At 45.8% G+C, this 26,648-nt stretch overlaps 1 protein-coding gene across 1 annotated transcript in view; it reads left to right on the top strand.

Moving 5' to 3' along the window:
- The first annotated feature begins 11,379 nt into the window (after window positions 1–11,379).
- Window positions 11,380–26,648, top strand: part of LOC145341373 (cadherin-related family member 3-like) — a 77,592-nt gene continuing 62,323 nt past the window's right edge. The window contains exons 1-3 of the mRNA XM_080186313.1: window positions 11,380–11,505; window positions 17,123–17,325; window positions 21,801–21,966. Coding sequence (XP_080042439.1) covers window positions 11,409–11,505; window positions 17,123–17,325; window positions 21,801–21,966 — 466 coding nt within the window. The 5' untranslated portion in view covers window positions 11,380–11,408. The remainder of the gene's footprint in view (window positions 11,506–17,122; window positions 17,326–21,800; window positions 21,967–26,648) is intronic.

The raw sequence follows: 26,648 nt of genomic DNA, 5'->3' as shown, positions 1-26,648 counted from the left end.
CCAGTGACTGTGAAAGCACCGACTGGCCTCAAACTTTTCACCTCCTGCCATGTTGGCATCCACTGTCTGCAGAGCCATAGTCACAGTCTCATAGATTCAGATGAGAGCCTTCTTTGAAGTGCGTGGAGGCATCACAACATTGTCACAATTCTCTGGGTCACTAATACACGGGTGACCAAGTTGGGCTTATCCACTATTGTGGAGAATGTGCATGGTCCATCTACCTGTACCAGACTAAGTTGCAGATGTACCTCCAGCATTCTCCTTCTCCACAATTGCCCCCAGAGTCTGTCACCAACTATCTGTAAGCTTTCTATCCTTCCATTTTCAACCAAGAGGGATGCATGTGTGGCACTTATCCCCAGGACATCATCTTCTGTATCTGTGAGTGTATCTCTTCATGGTGGCCAATCTGCAGCCCTGTCTTCCTTTCTGGTGTTTTGCGTTCTCAGCTCTTACAATGGGGCAGAAAGCAGACCTGTGACTGGGTGACAGTGAGGTATTTACTCAATAGATGCAGTGCATTTGATGAGACTGATGATGAGACACATAGAATAAGGATTAGGGTGTCAATGGTGAAGGCTATTGAGGCACATCAGTGACCTCAAGGGGTGCCTCAAAATGATGCTACTGAGGCTTCTGGGATGTTGGCCTCTTTCCTGGGCAGCAGTATCAGGAGCCTGCCTTCTGACTTTAATTAGATAACAGTCATGGAGAGGGAGCCAATGCAGTTAAGAGGCCATCTCTGGCAAAATTGCCGAGCTGGTCCTGTTGTGTGCATCTATGAGCATGGGACCCCTTTCCTGCAGTACTGAGGGAGTGCCATTTTCCCAGATGTGACATTAAACTATTCAGATGGACAATCAAGGCAATACTTACAGAAGAGGGGCAGTTTTTCTGGTAACCTGGGCAATATTCTTCCCTCAGCCAACATTCCCAAAACAGATTAATGAGTAATAGAAGCAGAACATGCTGGAAAACCACAACAGGTCTTTTCCAGCCTTTCTGTTTTATTTCAGGTTTCCAGCATCTGCAATATTTTGCTCATACTAACTAGTTTTTAATCTCATTACTGTTTATGGGATCTTGCTGTGCGCTAAATGATTGTTAATAATAGCCATTTTAAAACAGTCACTGCAGTTCACTGCTACGTGTGCAGTGCATTGGTGTGTTTGTGAGGGATGTAGTAAGGAGCTATATAAATGTAAGTCTTCCTTCTTGTTCTATTCCTACCAACAGAAAAGGCATGAAATTAAAAACAATAATATAACACTTCTTTGTAGAATAAAATCCCTATAGTGCAGGAAGAGACCATTTAGTCCATCGAGTCTGCACCAACCACAATGCCATCTAGACCCTATCCCCGTAACCCCACATATTTACCCTGCCAGTCCAAATTGACACTAAAGGACCCTATTTTACCATTTTAATTCCAAGTTCTGGGTGGACTTGAAATTGGGAGTGTTTCAGATCTGACTTTTACACCCGTTCTCAGACGCCCTCGTACACACGCTGCCTGAAAAAAAATCAGTGATTCCGAATCGCGCTGCACAAGCCTGTGGGCGGGGCTTAGCGCGTCCTAACCACTGCAGCTCCGATCGGAGCCTTCAACTGCGCATGCGCAAAAAAACCCAAAATAACGCTCTCCTGCTACACCCCTCCCAGGCCCGATAACCCCTCCACCTGACCCCCACAGACATTGCCCCACCCCTCACCACCTAGACCAATCACAGGCCCCTCCCCCTTCCCCTCCAGTGACAGTAGGCCCCCCTTCTCCCCTCCACCCAACAGATATCAGGCAGGGCGATCCCCCTCACCTCCACCCTGGGCCCTCCCGCACATGGCCCCCATTTCCTCCGGACTCCGATGGCTGTGTGACACCTCCCTCTCTCTCCCCTGTCCTCAATCATTGAGGCCCTGATCCACCTCCCCCTTCCCCATCAGCACACCTGCAAGTTCTCACTTGCCTTCCCCTCAGTGTTAACAAGCATGGAACTTACCGGAATGTTCTGTCAAACTGTCTGCAGCTGATCCGCCCTAACGAGGGGCAGCTCCATTAAAAAAGACAGGCAGGCAGGCATTCCTGCATGAAATGTGCACATGACCAGTCCCCCCATTCTCTGAGGGCGACCTGGGGTGGCTACTGGATATAGCAGAGGTGAGGCAAGGCGAGGCAAGGCAAGGCTGGATACCCTCTTCCCCCCCAGGAGGATGCAGACCCAGGGGTTCTGATGGGAGGAAGTCGCTGCCTCGGTCAGTATCAGGGAAACTTCCCTAAACGGGAAGCAGTGCTGGAAAAAAGTCTCATCCATGATCTCATCCATGCAGCAAGGGTGAATGCTAACCCCCATCTTGCATCTTTCTCCAAATCTCCCCCAGATAGTCCCATTCACAGCACCCTGCGTAGTTCCAGCTCCTGACCCCCAAAGCAGTTCCTTTCTTTCCCCCCCACCCAAGGCCCCCACTGTGCTTGCCCTCGAAGGCCACCATCTGATACTCTGCAGGAGTCACGCCACCATTTCTTTTATAACTCCTTCTGTCTCCACAGGAGAAGACCGACCATAACACACATGAGAGAGTGAAGGCAGGGGGTGTTGGGTCCTTGCCCCCTTTGAGGAGCTGGCACTGGAGCTCTCAGGGGAAGGGGAGATGTAGGCTGCCAGCAACAGCATGGTTGGGCTGCCATCAAGACGTGAGCACCTGTCATTCCTCCACTCACTTTGAGGCAACTTCTCAGGGATGTAAGTTTTGGGTGTAAGGGGCAATGTTTAAAGGAGATGGACGAGGCATGTTTATTTGCACAGGGAGGTGCCTGGAACGCGCTGCCGGGGGAGGTCGCGGATGCAGATGCGATAGTGATCTTTAAGGGGCATCTCGACACCTATGTGAACGGGACGGCAATAAAGGCACATGGTCCCTGGAAGGGTCGGAGATAACAAATCAGGTGGGCAGCCTAGTTATTACAGGCTTAGAGAGTCGAAGGGCCTGTTCCTGTGATGTAATTTTCTTGGTGCTTTGTTCTATGTTCAATGGAGAAACGTGAATCACGTGTTTGGCATCCCAGATTTTTCTCCCTCCTGCTCTTAACCTTGTGTCCTGTGTTGAAGGGACATAACTGGGTGCCCCAGGGCCTTCTGGACTCCAGGCCCCTACTGCAGCTCCTGCCCATCCTGGTCCAGGCATTTCAGGCGAGTCCTCGGAGGATGTGGGTGAAGGGACCTCCGAGGGTGGCACTGTTTTGGCGTCAGTTTCCACCTCACAACTCACCATCCCAGATACTGACACGTTAGTGAGTCCAGGTAGTGGTGAAGCTTCTGGGTCACTCTTTGGGGAGCATGACACATCTGATAGTCTGATGACACCGGGTGGAGGAGGGAATGTCCGAGACCTCTGGTATGGGGGGGCCTGCTGGAGGCGAGGACTCTGCTGGCCCCAGACTACATGCTGGGCCTCTGCGATCACTTCTTCCTCAGCTGCTGGAGATGCAGCAACAGAGCCAGGGAATGCAGGAGGGACTAATGGCAACACTGGACCAACCTCGAGGCTGTTGGGAGGAATCACAAAACATTCAGGCAGACCAGCTATTGCCTGTCTTGCGTGCATCCCAGTCCAAAACTGAAAGGGTGGCGTCTGCAGTGGAAAGCCTGGGGCAGTGGTCCTCATGGTGGCAGGCTCCAATTGATGGCTGAGTCACAGCAGGCTACAGCTGAGGGACTGAACAGGCTTCTTGGGATTCTGCGGCCCATGGCTGAGAGGCTTGAGAGTTTGCAGAGACCCAGCAGGACAGCGCTGAGACTCAACGGGCTACGATGCCAGTCCTTGGGAACATGACATGGTCGCAGAAGGTCATGCCTGAGGAGTTGCAGAGCATGGCCCAGTCTCAGAGGACACTTGCTGTGGCCATTGAGCGGTGACTCCCAAATCAAGCGGCCACCGCAGAGGGTTCGGTCACCATGGTAGGACGTAGGTGGTCCCCCAGGACTGGCAGGACCACGTGATGCCGGAGTTTCTGGAGTTCACTGCAGAAGCACTGTTGTCCCATGGAGTGACTCAAGAGTCCATAGGAACCTCAAAGGAGGAGGAAGGGCTCGAGCCTGTGTCAGGGCCTTCCAGCCAGGATACTGTGGCTGTGGCTATACCTTGCCACATGCTCCCCACAATCACAGACCCCCCAATTCCCCCAGCCACATGCTCCCCACAATCACAGCCCCCCCAATTCCCCCAGGCACATGACCCCCACAATCACAGCCCCCCCAATTCCCCCAGCCACATGCTCCCCACAATCACAGCCCCCCCAATTCCCCCAGCCACACACTCCCCACAGTCACAGCCCCCCAATTCCCCCAGCCACATGCTCCCCACAATCACAGCCCCCCCAATTCCCCCAGCCACATGCTCCCCACAATCACAGCCCCCCCAATTCCCCCAGGCACACACTCCCCACAGTCACAGCCCCCCAATTCCCCCAGCCACATGCTCCCCACAATCACAGCCCCCCCAATTCCCCCAGGCACACACTCCCCACAATCACAGCCCCCCCAATTCCCCCAGCCACACGCTCCCCACAATCACAGCCCCCCCAATTCCCCCAGGCACATTCTCCCCACAATCACAGCCCCCCCAATTCCCCCAGCCACATGCTCCCCACAATCACAGCCCCCCCCAATTCCCCCAGCCACACACTCCCCACAATCACAGCCCCCCCAATTCCCCCAGCCACATACTCCCCACAATCACAGCCCCCCCAATTCCCCCAGCCACACACTCCCCACAATCACAGCCCCTCCAATTCCCCCAGCCACATGCTCCCCACAATCACAGCCCCCCCAATTCCCCCAGCCACATACTCCCCACAATCACAGCCCCCCAATTCCCCCAGCCACATGCTCCCCACAATCACAGCCCCCCCCAATTCCCCCAGCCACACACTCCCCACAATCACAGCCCCCCCAATTCCCCCAGCCACACACTCCCCACAATCACAGCCCCCCCCAATTCCCCCAGCCACATGCTCCCCACAATCACAGCCCCCCAATTCCCCCAATCACATGCTCCCCACAATCACAGCCCCCCCCATTCCCCCAGCCACATGCTCCCCACAATCACAGCCCCCCCAATTCCCCCAGCCACACGCTCCCCACAATCACAGCCCCCCCAATTCCCCCAGCCACATGCACCCCACAATCACAGCCCCCCCAATTCCCCCAGCCACACGCTCCCCACAATCACAGCCCCCCCAATTCCCCCAGGCACACACTCCCCACAATCACAGCCCCCCCAATTCCCTCAGCCACACACTCCCCACAATCACAGCCCCCCAATTCCCCCATCCGTATGGTCCTCACAATCGTAGCCCCCCAATTCCCCCAGCCATATGTTCCTCACAATCACAGCCCCCCCAATTCCCCCAGCCACATGCCCCCCACAACCACAGCTCCTTGCAAAGTTGAGAGGCTGCAGCAGTGCAATTTGTGAGGGCTTTGTGCACATCCTGCAGCTGGAGGTGAGCCAAGTGCACTAGGACCCAGCAGCATCACAAATCCCGAGGTCAGCGCTAAGACCCAGGCCGTGCTGCCAGTTGGATATTGGACACCCTGCTGAGCAATAGCCCCCCACCCCCCACACACTCACAGAGCCTCAACTAACCCAAGGAAAAAAAATGGTTGCAACAAAAGGACACCTGCGAGTAGCAGAGAGATATCGGAAGCTAAGCATTTACCTCCTCACTAACCCTCACTGATGGAGCATCTGAATCAGATTTTTATGGAGCGTGTCTGTTTTGCACTAATTCCGTATTGGTGAATGTGGTGGTAAAGAAGGAGCTGTTGGTAAATTTGGACGTGCAGCCCAATAATTTAATTTAAATGCATTCTTTTAATTTTTGGGCCTTGGTAAAGGGGGAATTGGTGTTGAGGTGGGTATGGATTGCGCTACTCGCCTCACATCTGACTTTACCAAGTTTTCGCACCTGAAAACCGATGCAACTTGATGGTAAAATTGTGCCCTAAGTGTCAATTTAGCATGGCCAATCAATCTAACCTGCACAACTTTGGAGTATAGGAGGAAACTGGAGCACCCAGAGGAAACCCACGCAGACATGGAAAAAATTTGCAAATTCCACCCAGTCACCTGAGGCCAGAATTGAATTCGGGTTGCTGGTGCTGTGAGGTAGCAGTGCTAATCACTGGGCCACCGTGCCACCCTTTTGAATATTTTATTTTGAATTCTAAGTATATATCATAAATGGGTTACGGTGCTGTGTTTCCATGCCTTAAAATATTGCCATTTTAATCTTACTTAAATATCAATAGCTAATCAGGTCTTCCCACAGCCCAAGCTTCCATCTGTAATAATGTAATGTGTGCTCAATTCAAATAATTATGTACACATAATGGCTCATATTTCACAGTGTTGGGATGATTTAAGGAAACTTCATGATAACTACTTAAATATTTAAGAATATCTTTTTAATGCCAACCTGTGTTTGTGTGACCTGCTGGAGACCATTATCACAACATGTGCCTTATTATATAACCCTGCAAAACTGTGAACTGAAATTATTTCTGCACTTGATATAGTAATTATTATTATTATTTCACAGGAGGCTATGTTAATAAACATGTGGCTTTGCTATGTAACCATTAAGGATGGATAGAAGAACATGATTGTGCTGTAATGTTGAGGGTTTTTTTTTGAGCAACTGCTTAGGGATAAGGATGATTGATGTCAAGCCATTTCTTGTTGTCAGAGGTGTTTCTGCAGCACATGGATTGCTCTTCTGGGACAGTGCACGTATTTGAAATTTACCAAGTCAGTCGGAGCCTGACATCACATGTTCAACTTCTGACAAAGTCATTTTCACAACAGATTTGCTGACTCTATTTAAACTACTGTAGCAACTTGAAGTGGTTATCAAAGGTGTTTATCGAAATACTGTGCAGCTACTGAGCTGATGTGAGTTCACTTCACATCAAAATCAAGCCTAGCTTAGTATTCCCTGGAACACTGATGTATTTTAACAAAACTACTGAAGGCAATTGTCCTCCTAACCTTCTCTCTTTGTTCTTTCTAATCTAATATATGTCATCCTACATATCCTCTTTCCTTTCTAAAAGTCACACAAAAAACTGTGGAGTCCATTATGTACCTCAGATAGTTCCAGTGTCTCTACCTCTTTTCCTCTTCAGTCCAAAGATGTGCCGATGAAGTTGATTGGCCATGCTAAACTGATCCTAGTGTCAAGGGAATTAGCAGGGTAAATGTGTGGGGTTACAGGAATAGTTCCTGGGGGGGGGGGGGGGGGGAGTTGTGGTTGGTACAGACTTGATGGGCCAAATGGCCTCCTTCTGTACTTTTGGGATCCATGTTTCTTTCAAAACCCAACCTAAGATTTAACCCTACCAATTTCAAATTCATTTAAACTTTTTTTTTCTTTTCAAACTTGGGATAGTTAGAACCTCAGGCAATGCCTTTCATCTGTATTTCTCCACAAAAAGGGGAATAATTTGATGATATGCGTCTTGTCCGCATTCTCCAGGATCTTGAAATCTCCAATTAGATCAAGTCAATATCTTTCCTCTTTAAAGTGAATAAAGAATACATTGTTCTGATTGGGCTTTGGAAGGGCAGACAGTGTCTGCTTAGGCTGAAAATCTAGGCCATTTAATCTTGTACCTGTGGCCTCTTGTTCCAGTCTCTTCTTCACTGGGAGCAGTTTGCCTCTACTTACTCTGTTCCATCATTTCAAATTTTAAACACTACCAGAGGACACTGGAAAAATCATCAGGTTCTGGCTGCATCTATTAGGAGAGAAAGAGTGTTAACGTTTTAAGTCCTTTGACTCTTCGGCAGAATTGGATGGAGAATGTGTTGGAGCTGCAGGAACTGCAACATTAAGAACAAAAGACAGGCCTGGTGTGGAAGGTGGAGTGGGGTTTGCACTGAGGCAATACATGTATAGGTTATTTAAAAAAGGGGAATTTAAGATGGTACAGACAGGTCATAATCTAAAGCTGCCAAACTCAGTGTTGTGTCCCAAGGGTTGCCATGTGCCCAATCGGAAGATGAGACGCTGTTCCTCCAGCTTGTGCTGGGCTTCACTGGGGCATTGCAGCGGATCAAGAATGGACATGTGGGCATGAGAGCAAGGTGCTGAGTTAAAATGGCAAGGAACAGGAAAACTTGTGGACTGAACGAAGGTGTTCTGCAAAGTAGTCATTCAGTTTGTGTTTAGTCTCCCCAGTGTAGGGGAGATCACATTGGGAGCAGTGAATACAATAGACCAAATCCTTCGCTTCTTAGGGGGGGCGGGGGTACTGGATACCATATCTGTGCAAGTGTTGGCACATATGTGGTGGCTGTGAAGGTGATTAACTTCTATGCACCTTGCTCCAGGAATGGGAAGATGAATGCTATCTTCCTGAGAGAGGACAGCAGTGTTTTCCCCCACAGAGGCTCTGTCACTGTAACAATTCGACTGAATGCCAGTTTCCTGTCATCAAGCGCTCTTTATTGTGTACCAAGAAAGAGACAGCTCCTGCAGCTCATAGCTAGGTGGTCCAACACTTCAAGACCCACAATAATGGTCTGGGTGGAGTAACTGTTTTAAAAGCCCCATTGAATGCCTCCGCTTGGGCAAGCCTCTGCCTGCTCAATCAGGGAGTTCATACTCTACAAAACCCACAGGGAGATATATCAACAATCCCCTATGGTCTTTGTAACCATCATAACATCCCTCCCCCCTTAGGTCCGAGTCGCTCCCAGCACTCCCATTGCGAGAAAACCCTTTATGTCGCTTAATGAGCGGTTGATGTGCCATCGAAGGCAGGAATGAGTCAAATGCTGTAATCTGGACAGGGAACCTTTGTTTACGGAGGGAGTACCAAAAAGGTACCAAAGTGGGTTCCTCTTCATGTTCTGCTTCAGACTGGATGCTTATTTCTTCACTCCCCATCTCTGAGTTTGTACCTTCACTACCTAGAGGGGCTTCAAGCTGAAGGCTGGCACAGGCAGTGGCCATCTCCAAGCTTCTTTGGGGTGTTTAGGTCATTCATGCCATGTACCAACATGGTGGTGCAACATTTCATTAAGGGATGGTCCAAATTCGCAATATTTGGCCAATTTCTGCAACCCAGCCAAGAACTCAGTGATAGGTTCCCCAGTGATTCTCCTAGCCATGTTGAAGTGATATCTCTGGAGGTTTACAGAGGGTTTTGGGTCATAGTGTTTTTTTTTTAACCAGGTCTAAAAGTTCATTTAACATTTTTGAGTTGGGGCATCTGGATAGGTTAGACTTTTTTATCTCAAAGTCAGGGCCCTGCATGCTGTCAACAATATTTGATTTTCATCTCCTTCAATGTGGTTAGTACAGAAGAAGTAACTAATGCATGCACTCAATGTATTGGGCCCAGACTTCCCCGCTGGTGTCATAGAGTTCATGTTTCCTGAAAAGAAGCGTCGTAGCCTTTTCTTACTGGAGAAGATTCTTGGCTTACGGAGGTTATCTGGAGGATTTTTTCCTCGTCACCAAATAGTAAGTCAGCCAAATGCCAGTTTCCCATCACTAAGCACTCTTTATTGTGTACCAAGAAAGAGACTGCTCACAGCTAGGTAGATCAATAACCCAAGACCTACACCAATGGTCTAGGTGTATTAACAGGTTTTAATGCCTCTGCTAAATGTTTCCTACTGGAGAAGCCTCTGCCTGCTCAATCAGAGAGCTCATACTCTACAAAGCCCACAGGGAGATCTATCGATGATCCCCCATGGCCATCATAGCAGTCACTTTCCCCAGCTGGCAGCTCAGAAATCCTGGTAACCTGTTGGAGCATGAACTACTGACAATGATGGCAGCATGATCTCCCCTCCCCAGCACTCAAACCTTAGATGGCTGCTGCTTATATTGCAATGGAAGATGTGGCATCAACCATCAGATGTTGCACCATACTTGAATCCACAAGTGTTCATACTGAGTTAGCCATCAGTTCCATGCTGAAAAAGAATGAGCTCTAATCTCTGTAGAAAACTCTGTGCCAAGTTGATGTTGGACTCCTCTGCACTCCTCTTCATTGACCAAGCATTTCATATATCATCAGTATTCTTTAACTTGCTGCATTGAAGTCCCTCATCTGAATGTACTGCAGTGGAACCCATATGTGACCTTGTCCTCTGGTGAGCTGGCACCTATACTAGCCTTGTTTCCTGCCTTGGCTTTAGGCGATTTGTACTCAGCATCATGTTCATCATGGTCAGATCGTAAGTCGAATGTATCCTCTGTGATTGCAAAAATCAAGTGGAGGTGCTAGACCTTCATCATTACTCCCGCTTTGATGTTCCTTCAGTTACTCATTTTGGGTATCTGAAAAGGAAAAAGCACAAGGGTAAGAATGTGGTGCACTTGGGTTGAGGGGAAAGAAGAGGGTGGCACAGTGGAACAGTGGTTAGCACTGCTGCCTCACAGCACCAGGGCCTCGGGTCTGATTACTAGCTTGGGTGACTATGCAGAGGCTGCACATTCTTCCTGTGTCAGCATGGGTTTCCTCCAGGTACTCCGGTTTCCTCCCACAGTCCAAAAGATGTGCAGGTTAGGTACATTGGCCGTGCTAAATTCTCCCACAGTATACCCGAACAGGTGCCGGAGTGTGGCGGTTGGGGGATTTTCACACTTCATTGCAGCATTAATGAAAGCCTACTTGTGACAATAATAAATAAACTTTAAGTTTTAAAACTTAGATTGGCTGAAGTTTATAAACCAGAAGGACGTATAGGATAGTGGGGAAAGTGGGATGTGAAAGGGAGGATTAGGTTTGAGAATACTATAATCTTTGATAGTTGCAGCCCCTCCACTGGCCCTGGCCTCAGCAGGGGGCATCCCAATGGTTATGTGGCTGTGAATCGACAGTTGGCTTGACCAGCTAAGGATGGCTCACCATCAAAACATTGTTGAAAACCAACCTCTCTATCAGAATCAATTATTTTTAATCTGGAAATCTACTTAAATCACTTTACATTGATATTCATACCTTTCGGAGAAAGCTAATAATTCAGAAAGATTCTTCTCACAAGTGAGCTTTTCTGTGTTTGCTCCTGAACTAGATTGGGAGAGAGCTGTAAGAAACGTGTTGCGCATGTAATTAGGCACTAAAAATGGCTGGAAGTATAGTAAATACTGCTGTTCGGAATATCGCATTACTTAACACACTGAATGGATTATGCTTAAGCTAAACTCAAACAAAGGCAGCAATAATGAGTCCGCGGTTGAATACCTGCTTCCTACAAATGCTATCGCTATGGTTTTGAAGGTGTAACAAGCCAACGTTTGTGTTGGATACCTGGAGACGACGGTAACTTTTGAGTTCCAAACAAATGTCTCAGCCTTGCTTCCTCTTCAGAAAGAAATTAAAAACTTCATGATCAAAAAGTCATACACTCCTCTTCCCTGTGGGAACACTCTGAAGGAAATGTGGAAAACTTTGTCTGTCTTCTTTTTATTCAAATCATTATCAGGTTTGGATTTATAATGAACTTAACTAAGGTTAAATCAACTAAGGTCACCTATTTTTAAAAATTAAGACATTTAAGATGGTATATGGATCATCATACTTCACAATAATCACTTTAAAATGGTTAAATCCTATGAAGATTTGAATGAATCTTTGCTGGTATTTGTGTATGTCATTATATTTCAAACTGACAGGAATAGACTGTCATTTCACATCATTTATAACTGCTTTTTAATAACCCTGATTCTCTTGTTTTTGCCCTGGCTGCTGAATGCAATAATTTTAACAATTATAATGCTTCTCCTGTTGAAAGCAACATACTAATTGTTTACTGTAATAATATGCTTATGAAATAATTCAGAATATATTATTAGGAAATGAGTAACAATGTCATTTTTTAAAGGTGGACCTGTCTTTATGACAATGGTTTGACTAAGCCTTTTTCTGTGCTTGTCAAAAAGTCTAATAATTGTGAAAATGTCATATCACTTGAGTTCGACTAATAAGAGGCATAGTTGTTCTAGCTGTTTTCTCTCTACAGCCACTAGGGCAATGCCTTTTAAATAACCAGTCAACTGCAAAGATTTAACATTGAATTGTGCCACATTTATGAATTAGTTGGCAGCTACTTCTATTGTTCAGATGAGGGCAATCAAGGATTAACAATTAGACTTTATAAATGTGTGTGGGCAACAACACATTAAATTGTCCGTGCAGCTTGGGATTGTGAGGGTCACTTATCCATAGGATTTGAGGGATGTGATAGGTGAGGGAAATGCAAAGGATATTGTGCATATGGACTTTCAGTAAGCCTTTGTAAGGTACATACAGGAGACTACTGAATAAGAAACGACTAAAGCTGATTTGAAGGGAGGTAGAAGAGAATAGCAGTTAAGGATAGCTGCCCAGGGTGTTTGAACGGTGTTAGGAATGTCCCAAAGATTCTGTTCACTATGTACCATTGGGAGTGATGCCCAAATTTGCAGACATTGCTAAATCAGGGAATAATTCAGAAGATTAACAAGATATTGGGCAGCACGGTAGCACTGCTGTCTCACAGCGCCAGAGACCCGGGTTCGATTCCTGGCTTGGGGCACTGTGTGGAGTTTGCACATTCTCCCAGTGTCAGGTTTCCTCTGGGTGCTCTGGTTTCCTCCCACACTCCAAAGATGTGCAGGTTAGGTGGATTGGCCTTGCCAACTTGCCCCTTAGTGCCAAGGGGACTAGCTAGTGTAAATGTGTTATGGGGATAAGACCTGGGTGGGATTGTGGTTGGTGTAGACTCGATGGGCTGAATGGCCTCCTCCTATATTGTAGGCTTCTATGGAATGAGTAAAATAGAGTTGAGCAGAATTTCAATATCAGCAGATGTGAGGTAATATGTTTGATTAACAAGTGTATATATATGTAACTTCATGAAATCCAACATTTATATTCTATGTAAACTCAGCCTTTTTTGCTGTGTTATCTATATGTGGTCTTTCAATTAATGTGTTTTGAACCTGAGCATCCAAATCTCTCTATTCTTTCTCATCATCCAATCTTTCCTATTTAAAATACATATACTATTATTAACCAAATATCCAACTCACATCTGCTGATGGATCATGTGATTTATAACATACATTTTCAGGATGGTGCTTGGGGTGAGGGGGGTTGGCTGGGACAGGAATATTATGGAAAGAGATGGTTCAATCCTAATCTGTCTGTGTGAATGTTTATCCACCATGGGAGCAATAATCCTGATCCCACGGTCATGAAATTATAAAAAAAGTTAAAGGGAAGGAGAACTCAGGAGAGGTTATTAAAGTCTCCAGAACAAATAATAGGACAGCAAGTTTGGAAGGGGTTAAGAATTGAACTTCAGGCACAGCAGATAAGGAAACGACAATGAGAAGCGGGGTGGTTACTGCAGGACTGAGGGTGTTGTATATGAATGTGCACAGTATACGAAATAAGGTATATGAGTTTGTAGCGCAGATTGAAAATAACAGATATGATGTTGTGGACATCACAGAGATGTGGCTTCAAAGGGGATCAAGGATGGGAGCTAAATATCCAAAGATACTCATCCTACTGAAAAAACAGGCAGGTTGGCAGAGGGAACAGGGTTGCCTTGTTAATAAGAATTGAAATTAAATCAATAGTGAGAAGTAATATAGGGTCAGAAGGTGTAGAATCTGTGTGGATAGAGTTGAGGAACTGCAACGGTGAAAAGACCACACTGGGAGTTACGTACAGACCCCCAATCAGTAGTCAGGATATGGGGCACAAAGTACACCAAGAGATAGAAAGGTTGTGTAAGAAAGGTAGTGTAACAGTGATGATGGAGGACTTCAATATACAGGTGAGCTGGGAAAATCAGGTTGGTCCCAAGAAAAGGAATTTGTGGAATGCCTATGAGATGGCATTTTGGAGCAGCTTCTAGTACAGCTCACTAGAGAATAGGCAATTCTGGATTTGGTGTGCGTAATGAGGCAGACTTGATAAGAGAGATTAAGATGAAGGAACACTTATGAGGCAGTGACCACAATATGATAGAATTCACCCTACAGTTTGAGACGGCAAAGCGAGAGTCCGATGTAACAGTATTACAGTTGAGTAAAAATAACTGCAGAGGCATGAAGAAGAAGTTAGCTTGAGTTGATTGGAAGAGGAGCCTAGCAGGAAAGATGGTGGAGCAGCAATAGCAGTTTTGGGGAGTAATTTGGATCCACCACAGAATTTCATCCGTAGAAAGAAGAAGCATACTAAGGGGAGGACATTGCCCCATGGGTGAAGGGGAATTCAGGGTCAGCATAAAAGCAAACAAAAAAGCTTACAATGTGGCAAAGATTAGTGGGAAGCCAGGGAACTGGGAAGCTTTTAAAAACCAGCAGGGGACAACTAAAAAAAGCAATAAGGGGACAGAAGACGTAATATGAGTGTAATCAAGCCAGTAATATAAAACAAGATTGCCAGACTTTTTTTTAGCTATCTAAAGGGTAAGAGAAAGGCAAGTGTGGACATCGGGCTGCTGGAAAATGATGCTGGTGAAGTAATAATGGAGAGCAAAGAAATGGCAGAGGAACTGAATAGGTACTTTGCGTCAGGTTTCATGGTGGAAGACACTAATAGCGTATCAAAAAATCAAGAGAGTCGGTAACAGAGTGAGTGTGGTAGTCGTTACTAAGGAGAAGGTGCTAAGAGAAGCTGAAAGGTCTGAAGTTGGATAAATCACCTGGGCCAGATGGACAACAGACCAGAGTTCTGAAATAGATAGCTGAAGAGATAGTGGAGGCATTAGTGGTGATCTTTCAGGAATCAGTGGAGTCAGGGAGGGTCCTAGAGGACTGGAGAATTATGAATGTAACACCCTGTTTAGGAAAGAATGGAGGCAAAAGACGAGAAATTACAGGCCAGTTAGTCTGAACTCAGTCATTGTTAATACTTTAGAGTCCATTATTGAGGATGAAATTTGAATAAGAGCCCATGGTGTTAGAGGCAAAGTACTAGCATGGATAAGAGATTGGCTGACTTGCAGAATGCAGAGAGTGGGAATAAAGGACTCCTTTTCAGGATGTCAACAGGTGACTAGTGGAGTTTTTCAGGGGTCAGTGTTGGGACTAGCACGGTGGCACAATGGTGAGCACTGCTGCCTCACATTGCCAGGGATCCAGGTTCAATTCCGACCACAGGGCACTGTCTGTGTGGAGTTTGTACGTTCTCCCCATGTTTGCATGGGTTTCCTCAGCATGCTTTGGTTTCCTCCCACAGCCCAAAGATGTGCAGAGTTAGGCCGTTTGGCCCCTTAGCGTCGGGTGGCGAGCAGAGTAAGTACATGAGGTTATAGGGATAAGGCCTGGGTGGGATTGTTGTCAGTGCAGACTCAATGGGCCGATGGGTCTGGAGCATTGTGCACAGTTTTGGTCCCTTTATCTGAGAAAAGATATAGTGGCAGAGGAGGCAGTTCAGAGGAGGTTCATTAGATTGATTCCAGAGATGAGGGGTTTGTTGTATGAAGAGAGATTGAACAGTTTAGGCCCATACTCTCTGAAAAAAAATGAGGGGAGATCAGGTTGAGGTATACAAAATGATAAAAGTTATGGATAAAGTGGACATGGAGCGGATGAGGCATTCTACAACGCGAGGCCATAGTCTTAGGGTGAGGTGTAGAAAATTTAAAACAGGGTTGAGGAGAAACTACTTCTCCCAAAGCATTGTGAATCTGTGGTGGATGCTGGGACAGTGAGTAAACTTAAGGAGGAGTTGGACAGATTTTTATTGGTAATGTGTTGAAGGGTTATGGGGAGAAGGCCGGAAAATGGGGATGAGGAGCGTATCAGCCAAGTGGCTTAACTCTGCTCCTATATCTTATAAACTTAAGAATGGCCTCTTTCTGTAGGGATCCTATGGTTCTATGACCGCAACTTTTCACCTCATACTTCAATTACCTAAACAAAGGAACTGAGGGCATTGTGCCTAAATTTGCAGATAATACAGAGAGGTAGAGGGGCAGGTCATCTTGAAGAGGTGGGGAGGCTGCAGAAGGACTCGGACGGTTAGGAGGGTGGGCAACGAAGTGGCAAATGGAATACAACATGGGAAATTGTGAGGTTATACACTTTGGTAGTAAAAATAGAGGTAACAGACGAGACAATTTGTCAGGCAGTTAACAGCCTCGCTCATCCCAAAACTGTGAAATCCCACCTGAGGTCAATGGGCCTTTCCATAGTCTGCCCTTTGCCCACTCTGATTCCCGTGGCGGGCAGGTCAGTAAAATTCTGGCCATAGACAATTTTCTAAATGGCGATGGAATTCAGAAATTGGAAGCACAAAGGCACTTGGGAATCCTAGTTCAGGGTTCTCTTAAGATTAACTTTCAGATTGAGTTGGTAATTAGGAAGGCAGATGCAATGTTAGCATTCATTTCGAAAGGGCTAGAATACAAAAGCAGGGATGTACTGCCAAGGTTGTATGATGCACTGGTCAGACCACATTTGGAATATAGTAAGCAATTTTGGGCCCTGTATCTAAGGAAGGGTGTGCTGGCCTTGGAGAGGGTCTAGAGGAGGTTCATGAGAATGATCCTGGGAATGAAGAGCTTGATGCTTGAGGAGCATTTGAGGACTCTGGATCTGTACCCAATGAAGTATAGAAGGATGAGAGGGGATCTCATTGAAACTTACAGAATACTGAAAAGCCTGGATAGAGTTGAAATGGAGAAGATGTTTCCATTAGTGGGAGAGACTAAAATCCGAGGGTACAGTCTCAGATTAAAGTGGAGACCTTTCAGGATCAAGATGAGGAGGAATTTCTTCAGCCAGAAAGTGGTGAATCTGTGGAATTCATTGCTATAGAAGGTTGTAGAGGCCAGATCACTGTGTATTTAGGACAACAATAGAGAAATTCTTAATTGCTAAGGGGATCAAAAGATATGGGGAAAAGGCAGGAGAATGAGGTTGAGAAACATATCAGCCATGATTGAATGACAGAGCAGAGTCAATGGGCCTAATGGCCTAATTCTGATCCAATATTCAATGATCTTATGAAATTCATGAAAAGGATAAAATTTAAATGGAATTGACCAAATAATGTAACCACTTTGAAATTGGACTTATACACCTGTTTCCTCCATCCAGGTATTCACAGTGCACCATCTATTTCTGGTGTGAACCCATTAAATATCGATCTTCAGGAAGACGCAGCAATCCATCATCTACTCACTACAATTACAGTCACGGTGCCTGCAGGCGATAAGTTAGTTGGTGGTCCAGTAATCATTAATGCTGATCCTGCTAAATATCCATTTGATATAATTCCAAATGTAACAAATAAATGGGATGTAAGTTTTAGAATGCAGAACTTGTAGAATTCCTGTGTGTCGATTATCTTATATGAATCTGGTATCTATTGCATGAAACTGTGTAACCTCCAACAAGGAAACTCTTAAATATATAAAATAGATTTAGTACCTTTTCTATAACTTGTTTTAACTATATATACGTAGAAAGCTGCAATGTGAAGAAGCTAAGCTGTGTTTTGAATATGTATTTATTTGAATATAGATACCTTGTACAAAGGCTAATAGATTGAGGATTTTTTTTATTTTCACAGCCCCTTCACTCACCATCTAGTTCTCAATCTGGTTCTCAGTTTGTTTACTCTCAGTTTGGTTCTCAGCCTGGTTCTCAGTCTGTTCACTCTCAGTCTGGTTCTCAGTGTGCTCACTCTCAGTCTGGTTTTCACTGTTCACACTCAGTCTTGTTTACTCTCAGTCTGATTCTCAGTCTGTTCTCAGTCTCACACAGATTCTCAGTCTGTACTCTCAGTCTGGTTCGCAGCATGGTTCTCAGTCTCTTCACTCTCAGTCTGGTCTTTCTTAGTCTGATTCTCAGTCTGGTTCTTGGTCTGCTCTCTCTCGATCTGATTCTCAGTCTGGTTCTCAGTTTGTTCTCTCTCAGTCTGATTCTCAATCTGGTTCTTGGACTGCTCTCTCTCAATCTGAGTCTCAGTCTGATTCTTGGTCTGCTCTCTCTGTCTGGTTCTCAGTTTGTTCACTCTCAGTCTGGTTCTCAGCCTGGTTCTCAGTCTGCTCACTCTCAGTCTGATTCTCACTGTTCACACTCAGTCTTGTTTATTCTCAGTCTGATTCTCAGTCTGTTCTCAGTCTCACACAGATTCTCAGTCTGTTCTCTCAGTCTGGTTCTCAGCATGGTTCTTAGTCTCTTCACACTCAGCCTGTTCTTTCCCAGTCTGATTCTCAGTCTGGTTCTCGGTCTGTTCTCTCTCAGTCTGATTCTCAGTCTGGTTCTCAGTTTGTTCTCTCTCAGCCTGATTCTCAGTCTGGTTCTTGGACTGTTCTCTCTCGGTCTGAGTCTCAGTCTGATTCTTGGTCTGATCTCTCCCAGTCTGATTCTCAGTCTGATTCTCAGTTTGCTCTCTCTTGGTTTGATTCTCAGTCTCTTCACTCACAATCTGGTTCCCAGACTGGTTCTCGGTCTGTTCTCTCTCGGTCTGATTCTCAGTTTGGTTCTCAGTCTGTTCTCTCTCTATCTTGTTCTCAGTCTGTTCAAACTCAGTCTGGTTCTCAGTCTGGTTCTCAGTCTATTCGCTCACAACCTGGTTCTGTCTGATTCTGAATCTGTTCTCTCTCGGCCTGATTCTCAAACTGGTTTTCAGTCTGTTTCTCAATCTGGTTTTCAGTCTGTTTTTTCTCTGTCAGGTTCAGTCTGTTCACTCTCAGTCTGGTTTTCAGTCTGTTCGCTCTCAGTCTGGTTCTTACATTCTGTGTCTCAGTCTGATATCCAAGATTTTGTGTCTCATGAACTCTGCTTGACATATTGTTGGAAATGTAACCACATGATTTCTACCTGTAGTTTCCCAGTGTCATTGTATTTACATTAATTGATGTAGTAGAACACCAAAATCCAAATAAGGATTTTCGTTTTAGAGTGAGCAAAATTGATGTAACTTAAAATACAAGGAATAAACACAAAAGGATGTAAGTATTTAAGGATCAGAAATGTTTAAGTAATCGCTATTTCTCTGATGTTTCTACAGTATTGGTCATAATGAAAAACGCCAAGTAATTACTTTGATTCAACAAATATATCGCTGATAAAAATAACTTCTAAATAAAGTTTTAATAGAACTTTATATAATATACAGCAAGATATAAAATTCATAAATAAAATCAGAAACCTAACCTAATTCAATTCACTGACTCCCACACCCCTTCACCTGAGCCTGGCTTCAGGTAAGCGAGGCCCAGTCCTTAGAGAGCTCACCAAGTTTTGTGGGAACACAACAGCACTCAACACAGGCAGCCCCATCCACCCGGGCACCAGACCCTTCAGGTCAAGGAGTGGATCCTCCCTCTGAGCTTGGGAGCTGGAATCCTCAGGATGAAGGCTTCTACATCTGGATTGGTGCGTGGACCCACCTACTCATGTTATCTCTTCCTTAGTATTTGCTGCCTGAGCAGAATCATAGAATCATAGAATCCCTATAGCGCAGAAGGAGGCCATTCGGCCCATCGAGTCTGCACTGACCACAATCCCACCCAGGAACTATTCCCGTAACACCTCATATTTACCCTGCTAATCCCCCTGACATTAGGGGCAATTTAGCCTGGCCAGTCAACCTAAGCCACACATTTTTGGACTGTGGAAGGAAACTGGAGCACCTGGAGGAACCCCATGCAGACACGGAGAGAAAATGCAAATTCCACACAGACAGTGACCTGAGGCCAGAGTTGAACCTGGGTCCCTGGCACTGTGAGGCAGCAGTGCAAACCACTGTGCCATCGTTCCGTCCAGAAGTCAAGCCCTTCAAGCTGTCAAACAGGCTTATTTGTACCATGGGGGGGTTGGGGGGTGGGGGGGAGGGAGCAGTGTTGTCAGGTGGACAATGTTGAGTTAAAACTGCAGGGCACGTGAGTCAACACTGACCTCTGGGATTTCTGTGTTCTACCTGATCTTCAGCAACTTCCAGCTATCTGAAAAGTTAAAATCCTTTCCTGAGGGTCAGATAATGGTGGAACTCATCACAGAGTTTCCAGGCTGGCACTGAAGGTGGGATTAACTGACCACGCTTGCCCTAAGGCCAGAAGTTCTCACCCGAGCTCAATGGCCCTTTGCATGTTCCCACACCCTATGATTCCCATAGCAAGCAGAGTGGGAAAATTCCACGCTGAGAGTCAGAGAATAAATAAACCGAGACTGAGGGCCCAATCTTGCCTTTGAGATGAGACTTGGGAGTCAGGATTGAACCTGATTCACACTCCTACCATGGCCTCCAGTCAATTTTACAGTTTGAGTGGCCTTAATTGGCCAGGAAGGTGGGTCTGCCACCCAATTAGCGAGACTCAAGGTTGGTGTTGAGGTGGGTTGATTCTGAAGCAGGCAGTTTGAAAGGCCGAACTCAGTTATCATCCGTTACCAAATACATCAGCCTAGATCTTCATTAGGATACGTAGAAAGCTTTGAGCTTACGGGAAGGCCTCAAAATGTACTGAAATTAATTTTTTGAATTTTGAAAAATATTTCAATAATCTATTAAAATTTACATCAGAGATTCCCCCAAAACAAAACAAAGTTCCCAAGGGGTTGGAAAATGAGAATATTTCCCGTCTGTTTTTTGGACATTCTGACCAGAACGAACCTCTGGCACTTTGACCATCACAGAATGCCTTGGTGTGATTCACTACGAAAAGCGAGGGCGGGGCCTATTCCCACTTGAGAGGCCAGCAGCTTAGTGCTGAGCAGGACGCTGCACATGCACCAATCTTTCAGTGTGGAGTTCAGCACATGTGCAATGGCCCCACCATCGCTGGCCTCCCAATCACCGGCCTTTGATTGCTGGCATTCCCTGCAACCCCCAATCGCTGGCCTTCCCCACAATCCTCCTGATCACTGGCTTTCCTGGCCCACCTCCCGATCACTGGCCTACCAGAACTTCCCACCCCAGGTCAGCCAATTTACATCTCCCATCACCAGCCCTGATCACCCTCTCCCCCACCAGCCCCAATTCCCCTCATTGGTACCCCACCCTGATGACCAGGCCTGACCCCCTCTACCCCAATGACCAGGCCCAATAAATCCCTTCCATGGCCAACCCAATCATCCTCTCCCACTGATCTTACTGGCAGTGGCTCCCCCATCCTCCAATTGCCACACTCTTTGTCTGCTCTGCCCCCTCTGGTCTCACCCTCTTGACACTGTCTGGTGCCTGGTCAGCAGTGTGAAAGTGCCTAGTGGGCAGTGCCAGGGTGTCAGGCTGGCACTGCCCAAGAGCCACTCCCCTTACACCCAACTTCATGGCAGGGCTTCAATGGCCTCTGTCCCCACCAGAGGGATGAGGATGCCTGTTAGTGGGGAGCAGTTATAAACCCTGTTGGTGGCAAACACTCCCAGGAGAGTGGGAGGGATGGGACATGCTTGCATGCCCAGATAATACTGTGCCAGGCCTGCTAATCATAAGAAAATTATAATTTTCATATGATACATAGCTCCATTCCGATTTCTGGCTACAAAAAGCATTTGGGAGACTCATGACCAAATATCACTAAATGTCTCCTGCTGTTGTCTCCCAGCTGGGAGAATCTGGCTTACATTTATTTCCCACGTTCCTCTCATCCACCCAGCTCCTCCTACCCCATCTGTCCCTCAATGATCCTCGTCACCCATCCTCCACTCTCTATCCTTAACTCGTTCCCACCTATTATCCACTTTATAATCATTTGAATTCACAAGTCATGTAAACACTGGATAATATGCAGGTTTATATACTGATTTATTGTTTTTACATTTTATATAGCTAGTGACAACCAACAGTCCGAAGTTGGATTTTGAAAGCGCTCCACGCTACACACTTCAACTGCTCGTGCAAGATGAGAAAGGGAGTTCTGCTTCTCAGACCATCATAATAAAGATCTTCGATGTAAATGAGCCACCCGTCTTTCTGGGGACTTTAGCTAAGCAAGGTATGTATTTATTTCTAAATATCTCTGGCAAATCTATCTAGCTAACAAATGCAGCCAGTTTAAAAAGGAATATGTTGCAATGTTTTAGAATTTACTGCAATGGTGGTTTTTTTTAATTCATTCATGGAACATGGGCGTCGCTGGCAGGCTAGCATTCATTGCCCATCCCTATTTGCCCTTGGTGATGGTGAGCTGCCTTCTTGAAATGCTGCAGCCTACGTGCTGTGGGTTGACCCACAATGCCGTTAGGGGGAAGTGGAATTCCAGGATTTTGATCCAGTGACTGCGAAGGAACAGCGATATATTTCCAAATCAGGATGGTAAGTGGCTTGGAGGGGAAGTTGCAGAAGGTGGTGTTCCCATGTATCTGTTGCCCTTGTCCTTTCAGATGGAAGTGGTCACAAGTTTGGAAGATGCTGTCGAAGGGTCTTTGGCGATTTTATACAGTGCATCTTGTAGATAGTACACACTGTTGCTATTGAGAGTCAGTGGTGGAGGGAGTGGATGTTTGTGAACAAGATGCCAATCAAGCAGGTTGCTTTGTCCTGGATGAAGTCAAGCATTTTGAGTGTTGGTGGAGCTCATCCAAGCAAATGGGGAGTATTCCATCATACTGTTAACTTTCGCCTTGTAGATGATGAACAGCCTTTGCGGGGTGGGGGGGTGCCAGGAAGTGAGTTGCTGACTGCAGGATTCTTGGCCTCTGATCTGACCTTGTAGCTACTGCGTTTATTTGTCAATGAAGACCACAATAAGTTAAATGGAATTGAGGTCCCCAAAACTCCTGTGGTAGATTTATGCCACAAGTAGTTAAAATACAGCACAGCCAACACAGAGGCTGAACGGAACTGAAATGGTTAATATCCAATACACATTCAAAGATATCATGGTTTGAGAAAGAATGGAAGAGCAGATTATTTAACAGGGCTGGGTGTTTAGGAACAATGGCTCTGATCTGATAACATGAGGATGAGTCTGTATGGACCAAACAGTCAGGCTGGATTAATTTGATTGATGAGTTTGTATAAATATATAAATCACATTAAGAAGGAACTCATATGTAGAGGGTTATTTCCTGAACTCTGCGCAATCCCCAGCTATATATCGTTGCCAGCTACAATCCAGCAAGCCATATTAGCGCACGAGTTCAATAAATATTACTATAAAAATGATCCTAGCTGACAGAAAACCAGATCACGTCTGGCTGTCAAAAGGCTTCTTTCGTTGCTCTACTGAGGTTTAAGATTCCAATTAAGTTCTTAGAACAAGTTTAACCCTCAGGCAACATGCTGAGTGCTTGAATTCAGGGCCCATTCTTTAATGGTCTGAGTGATTGTGATGATCACAGGGATGTTATTTCAGTCAATTGAATCTTGTCATTTCATTTTAATGGGATGGAGTTATGATAATTAGTTGTTAAACTTTTTTGGTAGGGGTCTCCATGAAGCAATGCACAGGTCCCAGGGAATTACGTTGCGATGTTAGTAATGGCATATATGACCCGCATCATCACTTTCCTGGAATTCCTTTATCATATGGCGGCACGGTGGCATAGTGATTAGAACTGCTGTCTCATACTGCCAGGGATCCAGGTTCAATTCTGGTTTCGGGTCAATGTCTGTGTGGAGCTTGCACGTTCTCCCTGTCTGCATGGGGTTCCTCTGAGTGCTCCAGTTTCCTCCCACACTTGAAAGATGTGCGTGTTAGGTAAATTGGCCATATTAAAGTGACCCAAGCGTCAGGGATTACAGGAATAGGTCCTGGGTGGGGGTGTGGTTGGTGCAGAGTCAGTGGGCCAGATGGCCTTCTTTTGCACTGTAGGAATTCTATATTAATAACTTGTATTGCGGATGCAAGGTTACTTTTCTCAAATTCAGACCAGGTATTTTGATGTAAAAACTTAATTTACGTATCAATCCAAAATGATATTTTACAACAATAAATGACCCACTCGCTAATCCGTAGGCATCTTGCTGTTTAAAAACTCAACATCACTGTACTTTTCTCAATTTGGGTCTAAGGACCAGTGTTTTCACACCAGCTCTGCTTAATCCATGAGCCATTTCAAATTTTCCATTCTTAAGGTTTGCAGTAATGATAATTGCCTAGTGAGCTCAGTGGGCCCTAACTTCAATTGTTTGAGCGGATCCATCTCTGCTTCTTCCAGGTTGATTTGTATTTATATTAATCAAGTAATCTTGTATCTGTGGTACACGTCATTAATATAGAATCTGTACAGTGCAGAAGGAGGCCATTTGACCCATTGAGCCTGCATTGACCACAGTCCCACCCAAGGATCTATTCCTGTAACCCAACATATTTACCCTGCTAATCCCCTGACACTTGGGTCAATTGAGCATGGCCAATCTACCTAACTTGCAAATCTTTGGAGTGATTTTGATTGATTAGGTGTGCCTGAGATTCTATTGGTGGAATTTTACCAAAAAAATGGCAAAGTGTCAGGGTCTGATTGAAAACCTGCATGCCCGTCTCCAGAAAAAGAGGCCTGTTTTTTCTCCAGATCTTCCGGCACTTTGTCAAAAAAAAATTAGGCAGGCCTCTTTCACACCGTCATATTGAGGGGCAGGGCCTAAACACAGCTGCAAATCCCAGTACGCTGAGATTGGGGCACCATTTTTAAAGGAAGCTTCGATCTGGGGAAAAAATAACTGCCCGTGACTTCACCAAGGAGGTCTAGGGCTTCTTCTCTGCTACGATCAGAGCTAGCACCTCTCCTTCCTGCCGCTTTTCCCCATGATCAGAGCCAGCACCTCTCCTCCCTCCAGCCTTGAGACGATCAGAGTTGGCATCTCATCCAGCCCCCTCACTCAGCCCCCAGCTGCAATCCCAGGTGGCAGCCCCAACCCTGCAATCAGAGCTGGCATTCCCACCCCCAGCCTCTGCCCTGCAATCAGGGCCAGCATCACTCCCCCCCTCCCCATGATCGGAGCTGGCATCTCTTCCTGTCCCCTCACCTCCTCTGCAATCAGAGTGGGCATCATTCTACCCCCAACCCCCTCCCAACAGTCAATACCAGCACATCTCCCTTCCCCCAAGCATTGCTCGCATTACAACCCTGCCCCCCCAAAAAACAATGCCGACACCCACCCCCCCTCCCCCAATATTGCTGGCATCAACATGCCTTCATCTCCTCCCTCCAAACAGTCAACGGCGGCATCCTCAGCTCCCACTCTACTCCTCCCCACCAGCACAAATAAATGATATTCCGCTTGAATCCGCCCCTGGCATTGCCTCCAGCACAGTTTGTGCCAACCTTTGCCAGCAACAGTGCTAGGGCACTGCCTGATATGTCTCTATCTCCCAGGAGCCATACTCACCTTAATGCCCCCAGCGGGGTTCCCCAAGACAGGTTCACATCTGGGTGAACCTGTTGTAAACCTTGTCAACCTGACGTCATATTGGTAGGGAAGGAAGATATGTCTTGTGCGGGGGGTGGAATATCTGGTGAGGGCTGTCTTTAATTACATTTAAATTTCTTAAAATGTTTTACAATCAGTTGGCACGAACCTGATGGGGTGGTATAGTGGCACAGTGGTTAGCACTGTTGCCTCACCCACCAGGGACTGGGGTTTGAATCCCTGCTTGGGTGACTGTCTGTGTGGAGTCTGCACGTTCTCCCCTTGTCTGCGTGGGCTTCCTCCCACTGTCTGAAAGACATGCTGGTTATGTGAATTGACCATGCTAAATTCTGACTCAGTGTACCTGAACAATGCCGGAGTGTCGCAAATAGGGGATTTTCACAGTAACTTTGTTGCATTGTTAATGTAAGCCTACTTGTGACTAATTAATAAAATTTACTTTATGTCGGCAGCAAAGGGCGATGAAAACTAAAAATCCTGTCGGATCTTTAGCGCCTGTCACCATTCCTGTGTAAGAAGTCTCACAATACCAGGTTAGAGTCCAGCCAGTTTATTTGATAGTGGTTGAACTCTAACCTGGTGTTGTGAGACTTCTTACTGTGTTTACCACAGTCCAACGCCAGCATCTCTACATCATGACTACCATTCCCGTGGACAGAGAGCATGGGCTCAAGATTGCCCCCTATACTTCCTGTATTTGCTAATTACAGCGAAATCAGAAGTTGTTCTTTATACTTTCTATTTGTCATGACCAGTAGAAATTGTTTGCCAGAATGATTTACTTTGACAAAAATGTGGAAAGTGAATATTGGAGTTGTGTTCAAAGAAGGATATAATATTTCTGTGTGAGAGCAGAACTCAAGCTTACACAATATCTACACCACACACACACACACACACACACACACACACACACACACACACACACACACACACACACACACACACAAGCTGTTTGAAGAAAATACTAAGACTGTTCATAATTGGGACAATTTAAAAATAGTCTTCAGTCAATTGTTCACAACTGTCACACATCTGAATGAATCCTCACAACAAATGTGGGACATTGATCTCCTCACACTTGGTCCTCGATCTCATCACATCATGTCATTGTTCTATTATCCCTTAATACCCTTACTCAACAGAAAGACATGAAAAGACAACACCAGCTAAATTGGCTATGTATCATCTTGCCAAAATGGGGATGCAGCCAACAAAACCGGCTCAAGAAGGTTCATGCTGCCAGAATGAATTTATGTGCATTGATTTGCAGCACATTTGATTTATATTAACTGAAGAAAA

The sequence above is a fragment of the Carcharhinus amblyrhynchos genome, chromosome 3 (assembly GCF_965287045.1).
Source record: "Carcharhinus amblyrhynchos chromosome 3, sCarAmb.v2.hapA, whole genome shotgun sequence".
Lineage (NCBI taxonomy): Eukaryota > Metazoa > Chordata > Chondrichthyes > Carcharhiniformes > Carcharhinidae > Carcharhinus > Carcharhinus amblyrhynchos.
Note: the sequence above shows the minus strand (reverse complement) of the source record. Positions and strands in the feature narration are given on the sequence as shown.